The sequence below is a fragment of the Amblyomma americanum genome, chromosome 10 (assembly GCF_052857255.1).
Source record: "Amblyomma americanum isolate KBUSLIRL-KWMA chromosome 10, ASM5285725v1, whole genome shotgun sequence".
Taxonomy (NCBI): Eukaryota; Metazoa; Arthropoda; class Arachnida; order Ixodida; family Ixodidae; genus Amblyomma; species Amblyomma americanum.
Genome location: NC_135506.1, coordinates 43,432,075 through 43,448,752, shown reverse-complemented (window position 1 = coordinate 43,448,752; position 16,678 = coordinate 43,432,075). Strand labels below are relative to the sequence as shown.

The 16,678-nt window shown below is 47.3% G+C and overlaps 1 protein-coding gene across 3 annotated transcripts in view; it reads right to left on the bottom strand.

The window, feature by feature from the left end:
- Nucleotides 1-16,678, bottom strand: part of LOC144107546 (acetylcholinesterase-like) — a 40,464-nt gene that overhangs the window by 21,734 nt on the left and 2,052 nt on the right. The window contains exons 1-3 of one of the 3 annotated variants that reach the window (XM_077640604.1): nt 13,153-13,184; nt 5,595-7,165; nt 2,262-2,519 (exon numbers count right to left, since the gene is read on the bottom strand). In XM_077640604.1, the coding sequence (XP_077496730.1) occupies nt 2,336-2,519; nt 5,595-7,165; nt 13,153-13,173 (1,776 nt within the window). In that variant the 5' untranslated portion in view covers nt 13,174-13,184 and the 3' untranslated portion in view covers nt 2,262-2,335. Of the gene's footprint in view, nt 2,520-5,594; nt 7,166-9,854; nt 9,954-13,152; nt 13,185-16,678 lie in introns of those variants that run through there. The other 2 variants (XM_077640606.1, XM_077640607.1) reach the window with 2 other exon arrangements.

The following is a 16,678-nucleotide window of genomic DNA, read 5'->3' as shown; positions in this document are numbered from 1 at the left end:
GCTAGACAACCAGACTACCCTGGACTTGCAATCAAGATTAACCAAGGCTAACCATGCTATGCCTTAGCTTTCGCTACGTATATCCCGGCACAGCCGAGCTAAGCCACTGCCATTTTTTTAATTCGTGCACTGCGCATTACCTTGTGCCCACACAACCTATGACATCTTTTCTTGTTTGGACTTCATAGCCTATGGAAAACGCGCATGTTATACCACCACGCTAAACTTCTTATTTCACCCGGATGCCATTTCTGCCGAATGGTGCTCAAATTCAGGGACGTTTATAATGAAAGTACCCGCCGCGGTGGCTCAGTGGTTAGGGCGCTCGACTACTGATCCGGAGTTCCCGGGTTCGAACCCAACCGCGGCGGCTGCGTTTTTATGGAGGAAAAACGCTAAGGCGCCCGTGTGCTGTGCGATGTCAGTGCACGCTAAAGATAATAATAATAATAATTGGTTTTTAGGGAAAGGAAATGGCGCAGTATCTGTCTCATATATCGTTGGACACCTGAACCGCGCCGTAAGAGAAGGGATAAGGGAGGGAGTGAAAGAAGAAAGGAAGAAAGGGGTGTCGTAGTGGAGGGCTCCGGAATAATTTCGACCACCTGGGGATCTTTAACGTGCTCTGACATCGCACAGCCCACGGGCGCCTTAGCGTCGTTAAAGATCCCCAGGTGGTCGAAATTATTCAGGAGCCCTCCACTACGGCACCTCTTCTTCCTTTCTTCTTTCACTCCCTCCTTTGTCCCTTCCCTTACGGCGCGGTTCAGGTGTCCAACGATATATGAGACAGATACTGCGCCATTTCCTTTCCCCCAAAACCAATTAATATTATTATTTATAATGAAAGTGACTTTCTATCGGACTGGTTTCCGCTGTTGATACGGTGTCTATCGTTGCCGCTTTTTTAGTTGCGTTGTCTTCTGTCAAGCTAATGCAGTGCAGCTATGAGCTGAGTGCTTTGCAAATAATCTGTAGTCTTTTCTGTGCATACATAACGTCGTGTAGTAAATACCATTTTGGAAAAAAAAATTGGATGGGACACTTAAACAACGCGTTAAAGGTATAATGCGATAGCGTAATGGGTTAATTCCCATCTATGCAGTAGGCCATTCTCTACACTTTGATCTTAGCAGTGACCTAGCCGTTTTAGCACCCGCCTCGCATACGGGAGGTGCGGGGTTCTATCCCCACTGCCTGGTGCTCGGCTTCTTTAGTGTGAAATGCTTGGGAAATTGATCCTTGACACTACCATGTGCAATGAAAACTACCTTGTGCCGTGGCGCTCTTCGGCAACATATGCCCTTGCGCCATAAAAATTCACCCTTTACATTCATAGACCGGTGGGAGTCCTCGTACCCCCCTGGCGCAGTGTTGCGGCGGTTCAGCGGTGCGCCAGTCCACTGTAATGGCAGGCGGTCCCAGCGGTGCGGCTGTGCGGGACGTAAGCTCACAAGCATGACGCACGCCTACCGTGCACTTCTGCAAACACCCGTACCTTTAGCTCCATCCCTTATGACACGTTCCAAATGAGTCGCTTGTATGAAATATATGAAAAATGGAGTCCATAAGATATGAAAAAATGTATCGAAATCCACATCTTGTTTTTACAGTGTCCATAAGCATTCAAAATAATTCCCATCCGATTTCCATAGACTGTATATTACGTCATATGGAGTCCGTAAGTGGGCCGCCGCGATGGCTCAGTGGTTATGGCGCTCGGCTGCTGGCCCAAAAGACGTGGTTTCGATCCCGGCCGTGGCGGTCGAATTTCGATTGAGGCGAAATTCTAGAGACCCGTGTGCTGTGCGATGTCAGTGCACGTTAAAGAACCCCAAGTGTTCGAAATTTCCGGAGCCCTCCACTACGGCGTCCATCATTGCCTGAGTCGCTTTGGGAAGTTAAACCACCACAAAACCATAAACCAGTCCGTCAGTTTCCAAGCGGGCTTACATGCAGTCCGTACCGACTCTATATGTTCCATACTTAATCCACAAAAACGTATGGAATTATGTAACTCTTGATATAGAATCTTTGATGGAGGGATGCTCGTGTTCATGACCGGTAAAATCTCCCGGCTACTCCAACGCTTTCTAAAAAAAATCATTCACCAGAGCTTACCGGTTAGGCTAATGCGAGTGTAGCAGCCGACACAACAAACATCCCACATCCTTACCCTCATTTACTAAGCACTCCGACCGGCATCAGCGTTTCGCACAACGCTAGTTGTGTCTGAAATTCTCATGATCACAAGGGTTAATGCCCAAAGCATCTTTTTTTTAATTTTCATTATTATGCGGGAATTAATCCGCACACAGTCAGTCGATGTCCAATATCAACACGACGGGGTCGGACGGGTCCAGTTATTCTGAATACTCTGCCAGAACTCGCAGTAGATTGCTCGATGAGCGCAGCCGACGGTTTCGTTAACGTCCAACACCAGGTGTTCCCGGCTGTGGTTCGTGCGACGAGGCCAGGTGGAGTTGTACAACGTTCCATTTTCAGGAAGGTTGGGGTCCCTGCGTAGAGTAGAGTAACATCAACACCGTCGACACAACAGCTGCTTTTTTTTTTTTGCTCACAGTAGGACGGCGAAATTTCTCATTTTCCATCCCAACCTGCCCGTTTCCTACTTCAAAGTCATCCAGCGTCATGCAATTTACTCCCTCATCTTTCCATCTACTTCTGTACTCTCCTCTCCATTTCCCCCTCCCTCCCTTGCACCAAATGAGTTAAGCATGTCCGTATTCTCCCGTCTCACTAAAGTCCAAGCCAACTCAAACAAGTTCAGGCTCTTCACATGCTTTAACACAACGCGCGAACCACGCCTGACTTTATAGCACCCTACTTCCATCTTTACTTCCCAGTTCCCTCAATCTACGCAGTGTAGCATGTCAGAGAATATTCACGAAAGCTGGAATCTGTCTTTTATTAAAGAGCTCTCTCTCGCTCTTTCTTTTCACATGATGACGTCATCGCCGAGCTCATAGTACATTTGTGCAGTGCCCCGTAACAAGTTTACATTGAGAGGCAGCATAGCAGTTTACGACCAGCAGCAGAAACCAGGTACAGTAGCTGCGCAGACTCTACTGTGGCTCCAGAGCTGAAAGCACGTTGTGCCTGTTGCATGGTTGCACTGTACATATAAACCACTGAGCCCCAGCTAGCCAGCCACATCAATTACTAATGCCAAGTGCCAGTCACCAATCAGTGTATACCCCTAAATTTTATTGCTGTGCAGTCTTACTCTGCATATTCATAAGTTTTTGCAACTGGACGAATACAAAAGGGGCGATGATGACAACGGGCAGACGTTCGAGTTTCGTGCTCTGTACATGTGAATAGTGAATAGGTGAATTGTCCATTTCGTTGGTTTTGCTTCCTTCAACGGCAGGAAATTAATATATGGGGTAGCTGATAATTAAGAGATGAAAGGCTGCACCGTTTTAGTATTAGGGTGTGGCTGCAGCTTAGATGAGGAGCTGGACAGCGGATGTTGACCTTAATAACGCCTCGACAGCTGTGAGGTCGTGAACACTCCCAGTCCTGCTCCACCCAGCACATAGTTTTGGCGTCAGAGGTCGGCTTGTGAAGCTGCATCTAAAGGACAAAGCTTGTCTAATACGCCCTGTCATCAACCTCATTAATTTCTTTTCGCCCCGCTCCACAGACACTTTTGTTCTTTCCAGCTAAGATGTCTATACTGTGCATATAGCCTTACGGAGTAAGTATTTCGTTAACTATTATTTTGATCCGCCAACGTAATACTGTGGGCTATGGAACAGGCCATAGAAGAGGGCTCTGAATTACCTTAGATTACTTGCAGGCTTCTTTAAGTTCCAAAGAAGTTTCACTGCATGGGAGATCTGGCATTTCGCCACGATTCAAATGTATTTTCTAAGAACAGACTCGAACCCGCGACCCCTGGCTCAGCAGCTGAATGCTACACCCCCTGCGCCACCGCAGCGGGTCATAGTAACGTACTAACGGCTTACAGTTGAGAGCTATTAATTGGCTTCTACGTGGAAAAAAAAAGCACAAAACACTTATTTCCAAGTTTTCTGCTGTTCGAAAGAACACGGCTGTGCACCGATGAATACTGAAGAAAACTGATGACTCTTATGCGCTGAATGCCAGCAGGAAGACCTACAAATTTCCTCTTCACAACGAGGCACTTACGATGCAATTGTTCACACCGTCCGTACAAAAGCAAATGATCGCCTTCGTCAGACAAATTCATCGCTCCTGCCAAGCCTTTGCGCGTCTCGAAAAATATAGCGCAAAGAGCTAAATAACACTGACATAACGAGCTATTTGACGCACATGAATGCTTCCTACGGCAGTTCGTTGCACCAAGCTATTTCGAAGACCAAGGGACAGACCTTCTGCAGTGGAGGCAGTGTCACGTACCACTAACCATAGGTGTATCCTCCGGGCACAGTGTTTTTTTCTTCCAAATACAACTGCACGTCGAGAGGTTGCAACGCCCCCCCCCCCCCCCCCCCCCCCACCGGCAAGAACCTGGCAATTAATGCTACGAATATGGACGTTAACACCGTTAAAAAGAGCACTGCAGAGCAGTGTTTTTTAAACTGAAAGTCAAAGGCATCATACTCATGCATGTAGTCGTCTCTGCGTCTGTGGTAACATTTAGCTCAACTACTGAGGTTCCTGTGACCCTGTGTCTCCAGTCAACTGGATGCACTGAATGCATTTGGAAAATATGCCTTTGATAATGAAGGCGCCGGGACCTTCTTAAACTCCCACATCAGGAAATCGCTGTGGCACCATCAGTGTGGGCTTATACAGGTCGAAGGATGGCGGTCGGTGCCTTCTGTGTGCTGAAGGCAGCTCTGCTGTTAGCCAGTATTTCAATGCTTCTAGCTTTCAAATGGAAAACACAAATAAATTTAATGACTAATAAGCTGATTGATCTCGTCTAATTCATTACCCATACATGTAAGAATAAAAGAGTCAGTGGCCTTGAGAACCTACAAAAATAGTCCTTCAGTTTCTTTCTGTCAGTACGTATTACTTCTTAAATCGAATTTCGTTCAAATCAGTTTCAAGTTAGGGCCTGATATTCACGTCCTAACCGGGCTCTGTACGTTGGCTATTGGCTAGTACGTTGTACTGCAAGCGCCTGATCACCGAGTCCTGTCCAGCCCTGAGCCGGACTTAGGCAGTGCCATATTTTACATTGGGCGTATACATTCGCTATATAGACCAAAAAATAAACAAAAAAATAGTTCCTTGCCCGCACTGCCTCTTTCACAACAGGCTAGACTGCACATATAGCGGAAAGCTCGTGGAGATGTTAATGCAGAGGCTCTTTCCAAAAATATCCCAACCATAAATGCACATGCGCTGCAAAATTACATAATTACATGCCGGGAGAAGATCGTGTAAACGCTGAAACTATACGTTTGTGGATACAGTTAAATTCCTTTAAAGCGCATGCGTATACCGACCGGCATCAAGCATCTGGAAAGGGCCTCACGCCACTCAACATTCTTCTTCTCGATCCTGGAGATGAGAACTGCTTACAGCACTATGTAACATGAGCACAGCGACACATATATATACATACGAACCCGGTCTTGGCGAAGTTTGCCCAGTACCGCATCATGCGACTGCTCACAGTCTTGTCATCCTGATCGTACTCCAGAGTGCCGTTAAAAGGTTCGCCGAACACAAAGGCCACCTCCGCGCCGTGCATCACACCGATCCATCGGGGCCACGGGTCGTGGGAAGCCCTGCGCGCGAACACATACTCGTACACTGCCACTCCTGCTTGCATGAAGATGTCCGCCCACTGCACTACTGGGCAGGTGAAGTGATAATCACCTGTGATCGAGTCCAGAGCTGCTAATTTATCCTTTGATGTCGATGGCACCGTACCGTTAGTGTACTGCTTCAAGACTTCGTCCATGGGGGGCTTTCCCAATAAGGGATACAATGCTTGCACGGTATCCGTGAAGTTGTTTTCAGTGACATTCGGGTTTGGTTCCTTCTCAGAGAATCCGAAAAAGTACTGCAGGAAATAAGAGCCTTCGTTTAGGTTGGAGCCAAGCATAACGCTGATGTTGGTTTGGAACGCCTTCTCTGCGATCAACGCTTGTGGCGATTTTCGAAGGAAATGACCATCTTCGACGGGGACAAACGCGAAATCTACAACACCACCATCGTTCGTTTCGTTGTACACAATTTCCTTTGGGTCTCTATCGCGCAGACAGCTCAGTGTCTTATTGTCCAGTTCTTCCGGACAACACAAAGCTTTAGCAAGTCTTCTAGCCGCTTCTCTAGCCGTTTCGTTGGTTTTGAAGCCCCAGGGTGCTACTGCCGAAGCACTTTGAAGGACAACTCTCTCGAACAGTCCTCTGGACAGAGGTGACAAGACATGCATGGCGACGCTGACGGCGCCGGCGCTTTCGCCAAACAAGGTCACGCGGTTGGGATCGCCCCCGAATGCTGCGATGTTGTCTCGCACCCACTTGAGCGCCATGCACTGGTCATACAGGCCGGCGTTCCCGGGAACTAATTCGTTGCCGAACGAGAGGAAACCGAGCGACGCGACGCGGTAGTTCATCGAAACCACGATCACGTCTTCCTCCGAGACAAGATAGCGCGCATCGTACACGTCTAACGTCGACGTGCCGCTGTAGAAGCCACCGCCGTAGATCCACACAAGAACTGCCAGAGGTTTCTTGCTCGATGGAACGGGCGTCCAGACGTTTAGCTTGAGGCAATCCTCACTCATATTGGTGTTGGCGTTCCACATGACGCTGCCACTGAAGTTACCGTAAGTGTCGTCCACGGTCTGGACACACGAGTTCGGCTTGGCTGTGGCGTTGAATACGCCTGTCCACGGGTCGTTTGGCACAGGACGACTGAAACGCAGCATTCCAATTGGAGGCTTGGCGTAAGGTATACCATAAAACACACGCACTGGCTTTCCTTGCGATGAGTTCGTGATGAATCCCTTGACTCTACCTTTGGTAGTATTCACCACAACTTCCAGCTCCTCGTTTTGGCTTTCTACAGTGGTACAAGCATTCTCTTCCTGGTGAGCTGACAGGCACCGAAGGATGGCGCCACTGGACGCCAACAGGGCGAAGATGGTCGCGTGTAGGGGTTGTGAAAGCTTTTGCAGCATCGCTGGTACCTGCGAATGTAATGAACAGAAATCAGTGGACGCCCCAGTTATGCAGCCCTTCCTTCGCCGTATTCCGCTTATGTGGCGCTGTTTAACATTAAACAAGCGGAATATGGGAGACTTCTATTGCTTGCACAGAAGTGCGCATCACCAGAGGAATGCACATGTGTTGTCTTCTTCGTTACACAACGACCGCGCCGTTAGAAATTGCAGGGCATTAGTAGGTTGGCTACCTATTATGCTTCATGCGTATGCGTAGTATTTGTGCACAAAGTACGTTGGAACTAAAAATAACCAAACCACAAGCCACTTTCAAGCGTACCATTTTTCACGTAGCACTTCGGCGCTCTACCTCCAGTGCACTGCTTCAGTGGTGCGCGTATTTTAATATTTCTGTTATTGTTACGTAAACAAAAAGTAATCGCCTGACAAAATTAGAAGCGCAAGAATTTTGATGCCTCTGGCCTGTTTAGCAAAATGAAATACTGAGGTGTTACTTTCCTTTGCTGTGGCGATTTGTTATTGGACCTCCCAGACCATGGGCTATTGTTGCCAACTGCAGTTTCTTCAAGTTGTATCCTAGTATAGATGTACCCCCCCCCCCTTTTTTTTTCTTTTAACAGGTACCACGCTGCGTGCCCAAAGCCCTTATCCCTTGTCTGCCTTAGGGCCTACCAAATAACTGAAGGGTAGCGCAGTGCCTTTGGCGTCGACATTTTTGCAGGCTAGTTGGTGCACTACTGGAATTAGTTTTTAAGCGCAGAAGGACAGCACAGCAAAAACTCTATCCTGTCAAGTTTTTTATTGTGTTGTCATTCAGCGCACAAAAAACCGATACCTCTGGCGTAACTGATTCAAAGTGGGTTCCTAGCACGGCCCAGAGGGCTGCATGTCACCGGACAGAGTAAGCGGATTTGCTTCCTTGAGGTCGCAGCACTACAGTCGGATACAGCTTAAGTCCGCAGTGGAGCTCGCCCACATTCAAGTCTGCCGCACAGAATTCCTGCACGACAAAAAAAGTGGACCATTGTTAAAGCCGTTATTGTTACCTAAATAAGAATCTAATCACAAGTAAAAATTATAAGCTCTAGAATTTCGATGCCTTGTTAATACAGTTATAAAAAGCTGATTTTGTTTACTGTTGTGATTGGGCATCGTATTAATGCAGAACGCCGCGGACCATAGTCCACTTTTACTAACTACTGTTTTCTCAAGTTGTATCCTACTATAATGAAGGCCCCCGATCCACACCCTTATTTTTTCTTTCTATTTTTCTAAGGTGTGCTAAGCACGCCATCGCCGTCCATTTGTTCATCAAGCCTACTTTAAAAATGATGTGAGCAATTCTAGCTTCCCAATAAAGAACAGATAAAAGCTTTATGCGTGCAGCTATGACTGCGATCTGCGCCGCCATAATATGAGAATTATCTGCATTATTTTAGCTGAACTGCTGAGCGCCAAAGGACCCCAAATGGAGGATAGTTGAAATGGAGTATATCAACGCGACGAACGTATGAGCGTATTCTGTGCTGAACTTTGTTCCCTAGGTAGCTTTGTGTGACTCATCCCCGGGTTGTGTTCCTCTCGGTTAATTACGTTGCCCTTTCTATCATTGGTCTACAGTGCAAACGGGTTTGCTGATGGCTGGCGCCTTGAAAAAGGTGTTTATTTTACTCAAATATTTTCCAAAAAGCGGAGCCGTGATCATCGCAGACATCAGAAATAAAATTGCACCACAAGCAGTTGCAGATACGCCGTGAAAGACATATCTAGGTATCATAATTATGGTTTATGGTTTATGGGAGTTTAACGCCCCGAAGGGACCAAGGCTATATGCATGAGGGACGCCGTAGTGGAGGGCTCCGGAAATTAGACTTGGGATGTCGTTATTCCAGTGCGTATTGAAGCACGTCGTCGTAAGCTTTTCATAGGGACTGTTCAGCTTCCCTCTTGGAGTGCACACAGCGAAAAAAAAAAGACCATTGTTTTTTAAAGCAGTGGCATTTGTGCAACTGTAAAGCAGGGAAGACCTACGAAACTATGAAGCAGTCGGGAAGGGAGTGCAGCTGTAACTATCGCACCCCACTGTATGGCTGTAACAGCCATGCTCTGCATCCATTTTAGGGGATTGCGGGAGTGCGAGTTATGGAAATGTACCCTAAGTGCACAGATTTCTTTACGATGAAGGCAGCTTACAAAAGCGCCCGTAAACGCATCATAGAGTAATAATAATAATAATAATAATAATAATAATAATAATAATAATAATAATAATAATAATAATAATAATAATAATAATAATAATAATAATAATGATAATAATAATAACAATAATAATGGGTTTGGGGGGAAAGGAAATGGCGCAGTATGCACATATCGCTGGACACCTGAACCGCGCCGTAAGGGAAGGGATAAAGGAGGTAGTGAAAGAAGGAAGAAAGAAACAGGTGCCGTAGTGAAGGGCTCCGGAATAATTTCGACCACCTGGGGATCCTTAACGTGCACTGACATTGCACAGCACACGGGCGCCTTAGCGTTTTGCCGCCATAAAAACGCAGCCGCCGCGGTCGGGTTTGAACCCGGGAACTCCGAATCAGCAACATCATCGAGTGTTCAAACATTCTGACGGACTCAAAGTGCTCCGTAGACCTCAACAGTGGCGCTGCAATACACAGCTCTAAAAACATTGGGGCCTTACCTTGCCAGCAACGCAGTATGTTCGATTAACGGCCGCTGGGGAACAAACTGCCTGCAGACGGGCGGCCTGTCGGTGCTATTGTCTGTCCTAACACAAAGTGCGCCGCCAGATGACGCGACCTTTTCTGCACAAAGCGTTCTTCGCAGAAGACATGTGTCGCTGTTTGGTGACGTATACCGGTTTTCTAATGGGTACAAATAAGTTTTTCCCTGGCCTGGTGTTCGACTTCTCTGGGGCGAGATTCTTGGGAAAAGGGTCTTGACCACAGTTGCCTTGACGGATTAGAGATAAGTTCCGCCGTCAAGCAACCTTAAATCCGCCTCGTGCGGTGGGAGCCCATTTGTGGCCCTGCGTCACTCTAAATATATTCCGCTGCGTAGTTCGAAGTAAAGACCCTATATCCTACAGCCTAGACAAAAATTTAACGACACGGAAATACTAACGCTTTTAGACCCCATTTATCAAGCAAATCTCTTTTACTCGTGCTATGCTTGTTATCTTTCCCCCATCTTCGACTGGCTGCGCCTGTCCAACGCTTCATCACACAGGCAGTCCAAAGGCCGACGTCATCATCATACAGCTCTTTAAGACAATACAATGCCCTCTGCTTGAAATCCGATTATTTGTCTTGAGCTTGCGGCGTCCAAGCAACTGAGCAAATTATACCGATCGTATTCTTTCGCATACTGCGCACTCCTATGCGACCATACGTGTATAGAAAAAGCATCGCTCCTTGTCCTCTGACTCCTGGCCTGTGACATTTTCGGTTTGTGTACCAGTTAGGTCAGGTATATCATTGTCAAACGCGATGAAAAGTTCGGCTTGTCAGCGTTAAACAAACTGCGTTTTTCAAGTTTTCGTGTTTTCAGAGAAAAAAAAAGTTGCAGCCCTTGTTCCAACAGTTCTTTCACTATGAGTTTTCTTCATGCTCATTGCTACGGATATCTGTGTCTTCATAAACATGCAATTACGTCCTATGGCGTATATTTAGTTAAATGCATGCGAGACGTCCGAATGCGTATTTAAATCAAAATTACAAATGATATCATGCTGGGAAACCTGGTACCGTATAGCTTGGCCGCTGGGAGCAGAAGGCTGACTTAGACAAAGCAACTCATTTGGATGCTTGCTTAGAGTGCCCCTCTTGCTACACAATTCTTGCAAACGTGACTTATAAGGCTAAACAAGTGATGCTTTTGTTTCTAATTTCGTAAAATACAAATGTGCATTACAATGTATACGCCGGATTTGGCGAGGATATAACGAGTTCTTTTTCTAGATTTTTTTTAATTTTCTGGAGCAACATTAAGACCCAGCCTTCAAGCTATTAGCATTAAACTTCATTGCAACAACGATCGCGGTGCAGGAAATCTGCGCTTCGCTGATAATTGCATCTCGTGACTGAGGTCAGCTTGAATCTCTACGAAGGAAGTGAGAGGCGTGTCACTCCCCCCCCCCCCCCCCCCGCACACGCGCACACGCGCACACGCGCACACACGCACACACGCGCACACACACACACACACACACACACACACACACACACACACACACACACACACACACACACACACACACACACACACACACACACACACACACACACACACACACACACACACACACACACACACACACACACACACACACACACACACACACACACACACACACACACACACACACACACACACACACACACACACACACACACACACACACACACACACTCTCTAGTCGCTTTGGGACGTTAAACCCCATCAACTAAACTAAACACACACTCTACCGACTGAAAGAAACGTAAAAACCCCGAGCAGCGTTCCAGAGCCCCTGGACAACACTGTACTGCGAAGGAAAGCAAAATCCGAACGCAGTGACTTGAGCAGGAGCTGCAGTCCAGTCCGCAGCCAACGCGCTCACATCACAAGCTGATTGCAGCGGCTGTACTGAGTGATGATATTTTTGCTGGCTACTTGCCCTGGGCGACTTCAGGCCACAGGGGTTGTGTATACGCCTCCGGCTACGAAACAATAGGTCACATTGTTTTACTTGTTTCTGCTTGTAGTCAAGAGAAAGAACGGTGCCGTCACTCACAGGCGCGTGCACATTGTGCGTTGTTAGTGAGCGAGCTTGATCGATCGGCAGATGCGGCAAAACAACTTCGGCCACTTCTCGCGACGGGGCGTGCAGGGTGTTGGGACGCATTATTCATCAGCTATCTTTGTTTCAACGCCTATCGAGGTATTCGTTGCCGCGGCTGTTTCGATGCCGCCTTATTGAATTAAAAAAAAACACATTATATCCTTCCACCTTTCGCACATTTTCTATACCGATGCGCCCGCGTTTTTGCTTTGCAGTGTTTCATGTTTTCAGTTTTTTTTCGGTCCTACATCACTGACGTTGTCCTTCATATACGGTGCATATACTCATATAGTTATGTATACTATATGTATGCATAACCATACGCATGCAATTGTATCTAGCCAGTATTCACCTATGGGGCAGAAACTTGAGGGCTATAACGAAAAGGCTCCAATCCTTTTTAGCTAAAAAATCACAGTGAGCTATGGAAAAGATTTTATAGGTTTTTCAGGCCAACCTCTCTGCCTTTCAAGGCAATAAAACCTCTCTCTCTTTATAGGTGTAACGTTAACAGACGGGAAGAGAGCTAATTGAGTTAGGGAACAAGCGGAGCTGGTGTTAACCCTGTCGAAATCAAGAAGGAATGGACAAGGTCAAGACATGACAATCGAAGGAAAGATAACCAATGGTCTCTTAAAGTGAAATTACGGAGCTGTACACTACGCATCCTCTTTCTATCTTTCTTCTTTCACTCCAACCCTCCTCCCTTGCCCCACGGAGCCATTTCCTTTCCTCAAAACCAATTTTCATATCTTCATTTTCAAAGTATACTCTGCGAACAACACTATTCAATTATCAGTAAAAATTCATTATCTGGTTCCTTCTGGGTGTGTGGAGGTTTGTCTAGAAATTGGTTGGTGGGGAAAGGAAATGCTTTAGCTGATCCTGGCATGCTTCGCTTTGGAGCCGTGATCGGACGGCACACTGCCGTGATCCGGGAATGAACTGGGCTTCTGCCATCCATCGACCGACAACCGCCCGCCCCGGCTAACTGTGTCCACAGATGAGCATAGCTGCCAGCACTCACAGCGACATGGATGGTCACATATTCATCAACGACAACAGCTCCGCCAGATGCGAAAGAGCCATATGCACCAGCACTGCTTCGGAGGCTCGGTGACTGAACAACGCGCAGCCATCTCATCCATGCACTGACCTTTGCGATGCAAACGACCATCTGTGCATTTTCCAGCCCGCTGCATGACGACGTTGGCACGCTTTTCCTCGGGGGCGTTGTCGGGTAGCGCGCTCATATTGCTGACGCGATATCAGCATCCAATAAAACACTCGTCTTTCTCAAACGTCATCTCCGTCCTGTTACGTCACGTGAAATAATGAGGAGATAAATCACTTGTCGGAGCAAAATTAAAAAAAAATATATATCAGCCATCTGGAGCTAGATGCGCGAATGTCCGTACCCCGTAGAGTATCTGTTACGGGTCCAATTGGACTTATTTTTGGAAATTTGGCGGAGAGTTTGAAGGATGCTTCACTTCCGCCACCGTTTGGCCCGGTATTGCACTGCCTCCGGGATCGGCCTTGTCTTTAGCGCGTCTTTACTATCCTGTCTCTCTATCCCATCTTTCAACTCTCCTACTATCTGCACGTGGTAGCGATTGTGGCTCGGCTTGAGCCAGTGAGCAGGCCTGTGCACTTTCCTTTTCTTTCTTCGTGGCAACAACAGACAGACCGCATCGAGCGTTTTTTAGAGCAGTTCGTTCCTCAGTATTGGCCCCGCCGCGGTGGCTCAGTGGTTAGGGCGCTCGACTACTGATCCAGAGTTCCCGGGTTCGAACCCGACCGCGGCGGCTGCGTTTTTATGGAGGAAAAACGCTAAGGCGCCCGTGTGCTGTGCGATGTCAGTGCACGTTAAAGATCCCCAGGTGGTCTAAATTATTCCGGAGCCCTCCACTACGGCACCTCTCTCTTCCTTTCTTCTTTCACTCCCTCCTTTATCCCTTCCTTTACGGCGCGGTTCAGGTGTCCAACGATATATGAGACAGATACTGCGCTATTTCCTTTCCCCAAAAAACCAATTATTATTATTATTCCTCAGTATTGCGCCGTCGTCCGCAGCACAGACCCTGTCCCTCTCGTCGAGCGCGTGGTTTCCTCTCTCTGAAACGCAAAGGCGCCCGTGTGCTGTGCGAACTGTCAATTATAGGTGGACGCCTACCCCGTGCCTTGAGGGGATACGGTGGGAGTGAAAGAACAAAGAGAGAAAGAGGTGCCGTAGTGGAGGGCTCCGGAATAATTTCGACCACCCGGGGATCTTTAACGTGTACTGACATTGCACAGCACACGGGCGCCTTTGGCGTTTCGCCTCCGTCGAAACGCGGCCGCCGCGGTCGGGTTCGAACTCGAGTACTTCGGATCACTAGTTGAGCGCCGTAACCACTGAGCCACCGCGGCGGGTTGGTTAAAGATCCCAGGTGGTCGAAATCATTCCGGACCCCTCCACTATACGGAACCTCTTTCTCTTTCACTTCCACCTTCCTCCCTTCCCTTGCGGTTCGGGTGTCCACCAAGATATGAGAGACAGTTACTGCGTCATTTCCTTCCCTAAAAACCAATTTTTCAACAAAAAAAAATATTCCTCGGAAACCAATTTTCGTCGAAATTATTCAGGAGCCCTCCACTACGGCACCTATTCCTTTCTTCTTTCACTCACTCCTTTATTCCTTCCCTTACGGCGCGGTTCAGGTGTCCAACGATATATGAGACAGATACTGCGCCATTTCCTTTCCCCAAAAAACCAATTATAGTATCTTTCTTTCTTCTTTCACTCCCTCTTTTGTACCTTCCCTTACGGCGCGGTTCAGGTATCCAACGCTATATTATACAGATACTGCGCTATTTCCTTTCCCCAAAAACCAATTATTATTAATTTTCGTATCAAAACTGTGACGCAACCATTCATCGTACACTGTTGTGGGCGGTGTCATACGACATCTCGCTGCATATAGCATGTCTCAGATTAGAGGCTAGCTCGCGACAGGTATTCGAACCAAGTAACCGGACATTTGTTGATTCAGCGTTTCTGGAATCGAAGATCGCACAGCACACGGGCGCCTTGGGCCCTTAGCGTTTTGCTTCCATCGAAACGCAGCCGCCCAGGGGCGGCTGCGATAAGGCGCCCGTGTGCTGTGCGATGTCAGTGCACGTTAGAGATCTCCAGGTGGTCGAAATCACGGTCGAAATTATTCCGGAGCCCTGCACTACGGCGCCTCTTTCTTCCTTTCTTCTCTTAGTCCCTCCTTTATCCCTTCCCTTCCCTTACGGCTCGGTTCAGGTATCCGCCGATATGTGAGACAGATACTGCGCCATATCCTTTCACCAAAAAACAGTATTAATTTTTTTCGGAGGCACGTCTTCATTTCTCAGTGCGCAACCTGCGTCGAGGTCGAACGCTCAAGATGACACGCTAATGCTTTCGCCTTCACAGCACGTAAGAAGTCTTAAGTGCCCTCTGAATGTTGAAGAGCGTTAGCTCTTATTCATCACGCTTATAGATTTCTTGGGGTCTGCTGCCACCTCCCTTCGGCGTGAAATTTTCTGAGGTCGAGAAATTCAATATGGCGGTCCCCATAGTAAATCAAAATAGCAACCCAATTGCTGACTGATTGGTGACGTCATTAGTATACGAATTGGTGATTGGTGACGTCACTGATTTTGTGACGTCGTAATTAACTAGTCTCGTGACTATGTTTAATCGATTTTAACTCAGTAATTAATGAGACTGCGCAATTTTGTTAAATCCTTCCTTGAAGGCCGACACTTTGCCATACGCCTCAGTGGTGAGGCCGTCGGATCATTTGTGCCTCTTCGCGGCGTACCCCAGGGATCAGTATTATCGCCAACATTATTCAATATTGCTTTTATCCCCCTTGATTGGCGCTTACATGATGTCTATGAGATTAAGTTCTTATTGAACGCTGATGACATAACGGTGTGCAGAACTCACAACGATCTGATGACTCAAGCAGCAGCCCTACAGTCAGCCATAGCTATTACGTCAACTTATGCTTCTTCAATTGGTCTTCAGCTTTCAGTGCACGTTAAAGAACCTCAGGTGGTCGAAATTATTCCGGAGCCCTCCACTACGGCACCTCTTCTTCCTTTCTTCTTTCACTCCCTCCTTTATCCCTTCCCTTACGGCGGGGTTCAGGTGTCCAACGATATATGAGACAGATACTGCGCCATTTCATTTCCCCAAAAACCAATTATTATTATTATTAAAAAGCCCGCTACCCAGTGCTGCCAACCTTAGGGATTTCCCCCTAGATCTAGGGAATTGAACGTTGTTTAGGGGAAAAGGGATTTTTGTTGTAATCTAGGGAAATTTTACTTTCCGCGTGGGCCTTTTTTATTTTTCGATGTGAATCGGTTCCTTATTCGCTGTTTCTTCACCACCTTGATTTTGAGAATCTGGCTATGCGCCATGTGCATGAGGGGAAAGCGTTTTAGGGATCGAGGTGGCGTGGTCGAGCCGGGAGGAGGTACGAGGTACGGCAAGCCAGATATTAACCAGATTCCCATTGGACAACGTCCAGATGAAGAGACTGGAGGCAATCGACCCGCAAGTTGTCATCGAAAAGCGGGTTTCTTCAATAGCCCCACTTGCCACCTCATTCCCTTCTCTGGTGCCAGAAAGAGAAATGGACAAAATTGACGCAGAATGG